The 11330-nt window shown below is 42.6% G+C and overlaps 1 protein-coding gene across 1 annotated transcript in view; it reads left to right on the plus strand.

Annotated features, from left to right (window-relative positions):
- Positions 1-1101: 1101 nt before the first annotated feature.
- Positions 1102-11330, plus strand: part of LOC123159545 (AUGMIN subunit 3) — a 10924-nt gene continuing 695 nt past the window's right edge. The window contains exons 1-18 of the mRNA XM_044577376.1: positions 1102-1447; positions 2171-2207; positions 2677-2780; positions 3909-4104; positions 4722-4788; positions 4881-4984; positions 5511-5595; positions 5745-5805; positions 6611-6742; positions 6886-6955; positions 7594-7651; positions 7735-7790; positions 9641-9793; positions 9971-10082; positions 10164-10305; positions 10644-10719; positions 10796-10891; positions 11164-11311. Coding sequence (XP_044433311.1) covers positions 1272-1447; positions 2171-2207; positions 2677-2780; positions 3909-4104; positions 4722-4788; positions 4881-4984; positions 5511-5595; positions 5745-5805; positions 6611-6742; positions 6886-6955; positions 7594-7651; positions 7735-7790; positions 9641-9793; positions 9971-10082; positions 10164-10305; positions 10644-10719; positions 10796-10891; positions 11164-11292 — 1854 coding nt within the window. The 5' untranslated portion in view covers positions 1102-1271 and the 3' untranslated portion in view covers positions 11293-11311. The remainder of the gene's footprint in view (positions 1448-2170; positions 2208-2676; positions 2781-3908; positions 4105-4721; positions 4789-4880; positions 4985-5510; positions 5596-5744; positions 5806-6610; positions 6743-6885; positions 6956-7593; positions 7652-7734; positions 7791-9640; positions 9794-9970; positions 10083-10163; positions 10306-10643; positions 10720-10795; positions 10892-11163; positions 11312-11330) is intronic.

An 11330-nucleotide genomic window follows, 5' to 3' on the forward strand; every position in this document is an offset into this window, starting at 1 on the left:
ACAACATGATCATCAAGGATGAGGGTGACGATGTTGCCGCGGCTCTGAAATTTGAGAACATGGATGATCCTATCTAACTTCCGGACAAGAATCCGACCAGCGGCCACATTTAAAGAGTTTATTCAAATGCATCAACAAATTCGGCATCGACCAACTCACGAGCAGCTAAAGGAAGATCTGATTGAGCATCAGTGGTCGATGAAAGGGGACAACAATGTTGGGATGTAATATTTGAACCTTTTTAGATTTAAACTAATGTTGCATGCGGCTGTTTGAACGTCTGTATCCTTTGCATGCGGCTATTTCATCGTGCAGACTTGAAAAAAAAAAGAGGAAGACCGGATTTGTGTGTCTACGGTTAGATGACGTCCTCCCGTATTCTTATTCGTGGGTCCCCCTGTTCGCGGATGGATGCGGGAGGAAATTTGCAGGTCACCGTTGGAGATGCCCTTAGGAGGATAGTTGTATCTTTAATCCATCAGGGTTTATGTTTTCGGGGCTGCTACACGTCGGCCAACTTTTTTAGTCGGATCTGACATAGATCTAGCGGGGTGAACTTCTTTTCTCTATTTTGCAACAGAGATTTTGGTGAAACATTTGTAACAGAGATTATGCTTCGGAATTTTTGTGCAACAAGATCTTTGTTGCAATGTTTCTACAACAAGATCTTTGTTGCAAAGCATAAGAAGATCCGTGGACCGACGCATAGCAGGCTTCTTAAGTTTTAGACTTAATATTGGTGCTCGCATTATTTCTGTATTTATTTTAGGCTTTCGGCGGGCGTTCAGTGGAAGGAGACGTTTCCATTAACTGTGTGGCGTTTAAGGTGATTTCGTAAAATCTTAAGATGGTATGCCGACTTAGTCTTTTGAAGGTGCTCATAGGGGATAAAGTGTGTATGCGTGCGTGCGTTGATAGGGGCCAGTGTGTGCTTGTGTATGTGAACGACTTTGACTGTTAAAAAAAATAGAGACGTGCATATGCAAGTCAAGTACGGCCCAGTAACTAGTTGGGCCTGTATGGACCTCGGTCCGGCCCAACTATCTGGGCCTTCAACGTAGCAGCTCGAGAAAGAATTGGGAGGGACGCGCCAGCCGGCAGGCAGATCTCACCATTTTTTGGTTGTTGTTTCGAACGCACTCCACTCCTCCTCTACCGGCTTCCGCTGCCGGCCGCGGCCGTCCCCACCCACCACCACCACCGCGACCGCAACCGCAAGTGCGCAACCACCGCGGGACAGCGGGGCCTGCGGCGAGCTCGGGGGAGCGAGGATGAGCGGGGCGGCGCTGTGCGCGGCGCTGACGGAGCTGGGGTTCGACGGGGAGGACCCGCTGGACGCGGACGCGCTCGAGTGGCCCTTCCAGTACGAGGAGGCGCGCCCGCTGCTCGCCTGGATCTGCTCCTGCCTCCGCCCCTCCAACGTCCTCTCCCCGTCCCACCTCTCGCAGTGAGCCCCAAATCCCCCCACCCCCCTCTCCCCTCCCCCCAGCCTGCTTCTTTCCTCTCTCTACTACTGCAACGACTTTCTTGCGGGGGTCTCGGTTTCGTTTGGTTTCTGCTGCTGGCGCGCTTGTTCGGATTGTGGTTCTACTAGTCGACCTGCGGTTTGATGCTTGGGATTGGAGGGACTCGGCGTCAGTGAGATTTGGGGAGCTTGGGTGCTGATTTGTACCGGAATTTCTGCGGTTTGCCCGGGGAGCTACGGTGCATTAGGGTTCTAGTGGCGGGTTTCTGTATCTGTCAGGGGAAATTTTGGAGATTAGCTGGAAATGCCAGGATTTTCTGATCCCCGCGACGAACTGCTCTACAGTTCTGACCGCAATTTGACTAAGCATGGGTCATGTATCATAGGCTTTCATGTGGTTTGATAATCGCACTTCAGTAATTGACTTTTAACCACTCAACAATGGACTTCTTACAAATTAATTAAGGGAAGTTGTGTTAACTATATGCTGGTCTCCTGTAAAAAAACTTGGTTTTTTTGCTGTATCATACTTGGGGAATTTTGGTGCTTCAAAATTTATGAATTTGTTCGCACTTTGTGGTTATAAATAGCCGAATGTGCTTATAATATTCAGTTACCAAATAGAATTGCACTTGCATTGATGGATTTTTGGCCTTGCTCTTGCCTGAATTATATGTGCATGATTACATTTTTAATGACTGACAGGTATGAGCAACTCGTGGAAGAGGGGAGACTGCTAGAGGTATGTCCACCCACTGGGACATTTTTGTGCTGTCTAGTTTTAGTATTTCTGTAATCTCTAAGAATATAGGATGTGCTGCGACCTTAGAAGTGAGTTCAAGATGCCAGATGGCAGATGGCACAGTATAACGAGTCTTTAATCAAATAAAGTAGTAAAAGAACTTGTACCATTTCTTGGAAATAAACTAGGCATTGGTAAATTCTCAGTTTTTGTTGGAAAATACAAACCATCTATGAATTTATCCTATCCAAGATCTGAAACCCTGCTCGCAAACATTTGAGTTAAAAACATTAATTAAATTCTTGCAAATGTTTGGAGTTTGCACCCATATATCATGTAAGTGAGTCGTTAGCACTTAACAGTCTCCTGATATATTGTCTAAATGCAACAGCTCTTCTATGCATTATAAACACCTATTTCTCCATTGTCAAACATTTAACTCTTGCAATGCCCTGTATTATTTGCTCAGGGTGAGGATTTGGACTCTGCTTTTGATAGTATTTCAGCCTTTTCAAGCAAGAAAGACAATCAAGAGGCTGTCTTTGAAGCAGAAGAAACTATTCTTGACATTCGGTATGCGCCAACTTTCACTTTTTATAAACTACTCCCTCCGTCCTTTGAAGAGTGTACTTCCAACATTGTTGGAAAGTCAAACATTTTTATGTTTGACCGTATTTATACAATAATACACCAACATTTATGTCATCAAATTAGTAGCATTAGATTCATAATAAAATATATTTTCATCATATATCTATTTGGTTTCACAAACATTGATATATTTTTGCATAAACTCAGTCAAACTTTGAGATAGTTTGACCCTCCAACAATGTTGGAAGTACACTCTTTAAAGGACGGAGGAAGTAATGGTGATTAGTGAAAGCCATGTCATGCTTGAATTGTTGCTGCATTTATTTTGATGCACTTATACTTGTAGGACTGTTTCACACCTAATTATAGTGGGAAACTGGCTCCTGAGAATCCAGGCCAGGACTACGAGATGGTGACGAGTGGATCACTAACATATACTATTAAACATGAAGCTTAATAGGACACTTGGATTGGGTGGGGGTGAGGACCTAGGGTAGCGCACAAGCCCTTGACTGAACGACCATGCTGCTTGCTTAGGCTTTTGATGCCTGATTGAAAAAGAGGCAACAATACTATTTATTCTATTCAAAGCTTAATCTTTCTATCTGCCTGCTGTCCTGATACACAAGGAACACAAGGGACACATCCTTGTAAAGGGCTAACCAAACAACTCAAAGAACTAAGAAATGTTTTTATCCCTAACAATTAGGACTGGCCAAATCTTTTATTACTGAAAGGGCAAGTAATTGCTGCCTTCCTAATGCCGAAGGGCGCTGACCGCCTCATGTCATATGTGTCTGCTGCATTAAGGCCCTCAGCCATAAGCCCATAACATCTGATTATAACCACATCAGAACATCAGTCCTATCTGCTTTTGAACCTTCCTCTTCTGTGTCAAGTTGCTGTCAAATACTCCCTCCGTCCGGACTTACTTGATGCTCAAATGGATGTATATAGCACTAAATATGTCTAGATACAACCGTTTGAGCGTCAAGTAATTCTGGACGGAGGAAGTACTAGTTAGGTGGAAGTACCAATTGCAGAATAAAATATTTCTTCTTACTCTTATGTGCTTGTATTGACAGGGTTATTTCGTTTGCTTGCTTGCAGAGAAGCAAAACTAGCATATAGAGCTGAAGTTTTTGAGTTGCAGAGGCAGCTTGCACGGCAGCAAGCACAATTTGATATGCTTGCAGGGCAAGCATCTTCGCTTATTCAAGGCAGACGAGCACGTGTATCAGCTATGTCTGCAGTTAGCGTGCAACTTATATCACTAGATGAGATACTTTCATCCAGAAACTTGGAGGTAATTTTCATTGTCTTGCATCCTTAACAATTTTATTCATGTTTTTACTTTTGATTGAATTGGTATGCGACAACAGGATAAAAGGCATGTTGTCTTCTTCCTTGTTATTTACTCTTGATCATGCTTCTTTCACCTTGGCTTCTGGTGTAGAACTTCTTTTTGATTCTGATGGTAGGAACTTCGTTTCATTGTTATGTTTGTACAACAACACCCTTCAAGTGGACACCAAGAGATAAACACCCAAAACACACCACACCTTCAAAACTGAGTGTTATTCCATGATAAGGCTTAACTAATAACATGCATACATAGCATGTTTCCTAAAGTGCCATGAAAATGTATCTCCTCTTTTTAAACACACCATTATTAATCTCGTAAACCTTCCGTAGCGCAAGGAGAATCCGTTTCAAAAGATCTCTCTGTTGAAGAAATCAAGAGTGTGGTTGTAGTTCTATTTCCAATGTGTGCCCTTGCCTAAATGTTTTGAAACGGAGCTAGGTAGTTGCTGTGTGCCCTTTATTTGGTTCATATAAATAACTTTAATTTGCTGCTGTGGATCTCTATCCTGTTATATAATTTTCCAACAATTTTGATTTGATGTTTTTGCTAACTTTCAGATGAATGCAGTTCTTGGAAGAATTACTGCTACAACCCAAGAATTGGCACATTATCATTCAGGAGACGGTATACACTCAAACTTGTGCATACAATTATACATAACATTGTATCGAGTAGTTCTTTATAGTTTGATTAATATTCGTGATATGCATATGCAGAGGACAGTATATACTTGGCATATTCAGACTTCCATCCGTATGTTATTGGGGATTTGGCTTGTACAAAGGAGCTAAACCGGTGGTTCTCGAAGCAATTTGAGAAGGTACATTCTTTGTGGTTGTCATTGTTTGCAACAAACGAGATAACTTCTGTTTGTTCCAGAGTGGGCAAGCAGTGAACCATGTTCATCACTAATTACCTCACTTTCAAACTCCTACTATCTTGCTGCCTCTTGCAAATCCAACATAGGTAAATAATACAAGATAGTTAAAAAAGATCTGGTGTACACTTTTACCTATACTCAATTTTATTTAGTATTTTACTCGGTACTAACTTTTATTTTAGCCTTTTAGGTGCAAAAATATCATATTCATTATAAAAAAAATACAGCATGTGCCTGTGAAGTTGGATATTTCCCTGTTTCCAATGTTGCATGAAGCTTTTTATGCTGAATAATATGTTTGCACTCCTTATCCATAATTTTCACCACCAGATTTTTGGGACTTATCTATTATCTTCTTATGCATAATTGTGCATCTCTGTTGCAGCCATACCTTATGTCTTGCTTTAGTACCACGTAACCACTTCGAAATGTTTAGTTGTTTAGTTTTGTTCTGTCATGTTGCCAGGGGCCATTTCGACTTGTTGCGGAGGAGGGGAAATCGAAATGTTCCTGGGTGAGTCTTGATGACATCACAAATGGCCTGGCAAGAGGTAAGAACCTTCTGCAGTAAATTGTTTGTAGTTGATCTCCCATAAAGGCATTACTCGAACTTCTGTAAAGGTCATAGATACTGTAATACTGTAACAACAGATTGTGCTTCAAGATGAACAGGTTATAACAGCCATGTTCTTGTATGCAGGAGATTCTGAAAAATCTCATCATCACCAACGTGTGGCTGAGTTGCAACGACTCCGTTCGATGTAAGTGTCTTTCGCTTCATAACTTTTCTTAATCTTTCTGCTAGCACCATGATATCAAGTGAAAACTCATGTTTAGGTGGAAAAATCTCTATCTTGATGTATGATTCCTATAATCTCATGATGTATCAAGTGAAAACTTTTGTTTAGGTGCAAACATGTGTGCTTTCATGTGTATTGTTGTATGAGCGATGGATTGAGAAGATCCATGAAATTTTGTGGTCATATTGATGTGAAATTTGTGAATGACCCGTGGAAACGTTTACCAGAGCTCTCACCACCTCATGGTCCACTAAATCTCTTATATCCATCATTTATCCAATGGTGCATGTAATTGCTTTCACGTTTGCACCTGATACCTCCCCTTTGGGCCAAATGTCCAAAACTGATGCAGGAAAACAATTGCCGATAATCATATTGAAGTTTAAAATTCTAATTTTCTTTGGTAACTACTACGAGCTATTCTTCTGTTATCTAGAAACTCTCCACTGAAAAGCAGGTACCCAAACAAGGTAACATTCGTTGGTGTCTCTACCAGATCAGATTTCATGACCAATTGCAACGGGTAGGCATTAGTCGTATCACATTGAGATCCAACAAATAAAAAGCTGCAATTCCTCCATTTGCATGCTGCATTTTGTATTTGCTATTGGTTTGTTGGTATATGTGTGTTTGTGGAATTGCATTGCCATTGTGTGTTCTTCAGTGTTATAAGCTCGTCAATGCTTAAAAGTGTCCATTTCGGGTTTTGATTTATTTTCAGCAGTCGTTTGATGTGGCCTGTGGGCTTACTCTAATTTATCAACAGATTTGCTACAAGTGAACGACAATGGATTGAAGCACAAGTTGAGAATGCTAAACAACACGCCATACTCCAAATTTTAAAATCTCAAGTATCCTCCGACGAGGCTCACATACATCGGGATATACATTCTCTTAGGTATATGTTATGTTACTCATCTTGATTGTGGTTCTATCTGTTTTTCAGATGTGTTCCTTTTATTTAACTGTGACATAATATCTGAAGAATAAGAAGGATCTTTCTGATCTCGGTTACCTCTTATCATCGCCTTTCATCTTCAGGAGAAAAAGTTCTGAGCTTGCTGGAGAACTCTCAACACTTACTCAAAAGGTGCAGCCTTTCATATCTGAGGTATGTGAACAAACACAGTTCCATCTTTAGAAATGCATTTTGTTACTAAGTTAAGTTTAAGTCTTGATCTGATAAACTGAAGTTTTAAACCTTTAATGCTACACCCATGCAGAATATTTTGTTCCTTAGAGGAATAGCACAAATTTAACAGCAGAATGTATAGGTTTGTTTGTTGAATATCAACATGTATTGGAGTTCAACTAAGTGTCCGACAACAGACTGGTTTTGCAGTGGTTTCAAACCCAGACTGACAACTGGTGGTATTTTTGCAATTTTCCCAAATCCATGTACGGAGTTGAGTTACCTCTTGCAGGACTAGAAACTACAAAATGTATTCTAACTTCTGTTTCAAAGACATATGGTGGTATTGTGAAATTGACTACTCCCTTGGAGTAATCTATGTGCTCATTTTTGGAGCTACCTACTGTTGTTTAGGAAATATGTTGGAGTGTGAATGTGCGATTGGTTCTTATCCAGAACACCATCCCACCAAAATACATTTTTAGCATTTTAGAGGGCATTGATGCCAATAAGAATTCTTACTGCAGTGCATCGACCATGCCCCAATTCTTCTCTTAGCATATGATAAATCTTTCATGGCATAAGCCTGTTTTGATCTATCTACTTCTCTCCTCCAGACCATACCATGCCTTTGTTCGGAACTTGCTCAACTTCAAGGCACATATATTTTGCAAGGTTAGCACAAAGTATTTCTATTTTTATCGTTGTTCTGTATGATTTTTTTTCTCTAACATGCTTCTGAACACCCAAATATTTAGGCGATTACGATTTAAAGGTCATGCGCCAGGAATACTATATCAACAGGCAGAAAACTGTAAGCACATCTTCACAATATATGCCATTTCTACAATCTTCGATGTGTTCTGTTTTTGTATGTTCTTATTGGTGGTATACCCTCTATTGTCATGAAACTAAGATGTGACTTAGTTTTTTATTCAGGAGTATGATTTCACTCAAGTTGTGTAAAAATTATTTTGCTTTTGGTTATAAACTCTGGAGCGATTCGAAAGCAATTGCATGAAATAAAATGATGGAGCGGCAATCACGCAGCATTTTGGTGCTTTCTTTTAGATTTAATTGGTGGCATGCGTTAGAAAAACTGATTTTATACTACTGTTGGGTTTTTCATTGCATGCAGAAGGTGGTCTACTGATCAATGAAATGCCAGTGTGTTGGTTTGTTTGGTGCTGTGCACCGATAGATGCCAATCAGAGTAAATTGCTGAAAGCCACCACATTTGTGGCAAGGATACTACAAAACTACCGCTTTTGTCAAAAATCACGAAAAACCACCACCTCCGCGGCAAGTGAGTAACAAATTGCACTAAATCAGACTTGAGCCATGACTAACAACAAAACTGACAGGTGGGACCCGTCTGTCCGGGCTGATGTGGCGAAGACTAGTCCTAGTCGGTCATTGACTTGCTGAGGTGGACGGGGGCCCACCTGTAAGCCACCTCTTATCTCCTTCATCCCCACATTTTTCTCTCCCTCACCACCGGCCCACTCCGGCGAGACGGATCCGTCGCCGGGCCGTGGTCAAGTCTGGGGCCGCAGCTCGTCCTGCCCCGGGCAGAGGCAGAGGACACCGTCGCCGTTGCCGGCCGCGGTCGAGCCTGTGGTAGCCATGACCCGTCCATCCTAGGCCGAGGTAGAGGCCGCCGTCGCCATTGTCGGCCGCGGTTGAGCCTGAGGCCGCTGTCCGTCCCACTCCCGAACAAGGTAGATGCCTCGTTGCAGCTAGCGCTCGACCACGCTCCTCTCCCCCCAATCGTGAGCAAGGCGTACAAGTGGCCCGTGTGCGGCGGCGACTTTGACCCCGACGGCGTGGTGAACAACTGGATCCAGAGTGCAGGGAGGCGGGAAGGTCGAGGGCAGGGTAGGAGACCCCGGCGGTGTCGCTGGAGGGACTGCAGCCGGCAGCTCGGGCTCCGAGCAAGGCTCGCGCGCCGCCGGCATGGGTACCTCGACGGGAGGGACGCTCGCCGGAGCAGGAGGGCGCTCGCCGGAGTAGGAACGACGCTGCTCGCCAGCTAGGGCTCCAGGCTCGTGCGCCGCCGGCATGGCTACATCGGCGGGAGGGGCACTCGCCGGAGCTTGAGCGGATCTGCTCGCCGTTGACCTCGCATGGGTACCTCGCTGGACACCGGGAGCCTAGGCTGTCGCCGCCGGGGCAGGGCCGAAGTCAACGAGGGGAGAGAGAGGGGAAAAGAGATGTAAGCATGAAGAAAGAAGTGTGTGGCTGACATGTGGGACCCGGTCCACCTCAGCAGGCCAACACCTTAGTCTTTGCCACATCAGCCCGACAAACAGGCCCACCCGTCAGTTTTGCTGTTAGACGCTGCTCAGTTTTGAATTAGTGCAATTTGTTACTCACTTGCCGCGGAGATGGTGGTTTTTCGTGGTTTTTGACAAAAACGGTAGTTTTGCAGTATTCTTGCCACAAATGTGGTGGCTTTCAGCAATTTACTCTGTCAAATCACCTTCAGCAGATGGTGTTTTACAGCCAGTAGAAGTAATGATGTTTACTTGTTTACTGAATTTTGGTCTTCAACAAACTATTTTTTATACGTTCTTGTGTTGGCTAGGCTTCCTATTACATTTATACACTCCCACACTTCTCTTGTTCTCTTCTGATAGTCTTGGCATTTTATTTATTTTACAGTTCATCAACCACTTGGTTAATCAGCTTGCTAGACACCAATTTCTGAAGATTGCTTGCCAACTTGAAAGGAAGCACATAGCCAGTGCCCACGCATTGCTTAGAGTCATAGAATCTGAGCTACATAGCTACTTATCGGCAGTCAACACCCGTCTGGTAAGTAATCTCTGATGTTGCTGTCTTCTGTGTAATCGCTTCTTCAGTGTTTATTCATGTCTTCACTTATTTTGTGTGTATTCATGTCCTCACTTCTTTAGTGTTTATTCATGTTTCTTCGTTCTTATTGTCTTCATAGAGATTCTGATTTTTTTTCATGTTTACTTTATCTTTTAGGGCCATTGCAATTCATTAATTCAAGCTGCGTCTGAGGTACGTGAACAAGGAGCAATTGATGATCGTGACACTTTCCTCCATGCAGTGCGAGACCTACTATGTATTCACTCAAGTAAGCAGATAACTCCAATCAGTATGCAGTTTCATTTATTTTTATTCTCCTATCCTTCATGTTGCCTACTCTTTTCTACAGATTCCCAAGCAGCAGTACCAACATACATGTCAGCACATGCTTTAGTTCAGCAGATATCGGCACTACAATCCGACTTGCTTTCTCTTCAGTCTGAACTTGAAAATACTCTTCCAGCTGACAGGAAAAGATGTATCAATGAGCTGTAAGTTACCACAAAGGCACTACCTTATTTCATGTCTAAAATATGATTGCTTTTAGTGCTCCTTGTATGAACAGACACATTCTTAATTTGGTGTATCCTGTATAGTAAACAATAAGGCTGACCTCCAAAAAGACCCAACAAACCACTGGCTTGGATGCTATTTTCCTTACATGAAGCCAAGCTGGCAATGAGCATGTTGCTTTGGGTGCCAGCTTGACTTATTTTATGCAAGATTTGTGACATGCAAAGTTAATCAATCTGTTGTATCCTGCATATTCACTTTTTAGTGTGCCAATACGTGTCCAATTGGAGTCCTTTCACACGTCTCAATTCTACAGATGCACTCTGATTCAAACAGTTGAACAGCTTCTATTTGCATCGTCAACAACTGCAGAGCCAGTATTGACGCCCTGGGTACACTCTTTGAGCCATCAGATTGTGTTATTTATTGTGTATCCTGTATTTCATCACATCCGGTTTTTTGTTGCAGCCACTGATGCGAGCACTTGATGATATGGAAAATGCCAATGCTCAAGTTGAAGTTGCTGTTGAAGAAGTAACCAAGGCTCGCACTCAAAAGATAAAGGTAGTAGACTTGCTATCATCCTTAAGATTATTGGAATCAACATGTGTTGCTTGTTATATATTGGAATCGTTATGTGTGCTTATCTTCTGTAAATCTTGAAGCTTCTTCAAGTTGGGTAAGACAAAATGGGGAAATTCTCTGTTTTCATCCAGTATTACTTTGGCAGATGAGAGGACTTAAAAAACACTAGTATAAAGAGCTCTGAATAATAGTATTACTTGTCTCTCCTTGCATATGTACCTCTAGACCTCATGTTACAAACAAATTTGCAGATCTTTGAAAATCGCGCACATGAGGTGGGGAGGGAAAGGCAGGTGTTTGTTGATTTTTTCAGCAACCACGAGCGTCTCAAGAATCAAGTCAGAGAGTTGACCTCCCGCGTGAAAGCTCTCCAGGAATGAAGCCATTTTCTCCTGGACGGTAAGCACAGGGTACTTAA

The sequence above is a fragment of the Triticum aestivum genome, chromosome 7B (genome assembly GCF_018294505.1).
Source record: "Triticum aestivum cultivar Chinese Spring chromosome 7B, IWGSC CS RefSeq v2.1, whole genome shotgun sequence".
Lineage (NCBI taxonomy): Eukaryota > Viridiplantae > Streptophyta > Magnoliopsida > Poales > Poaceae > Triticum > Triticum aestivum.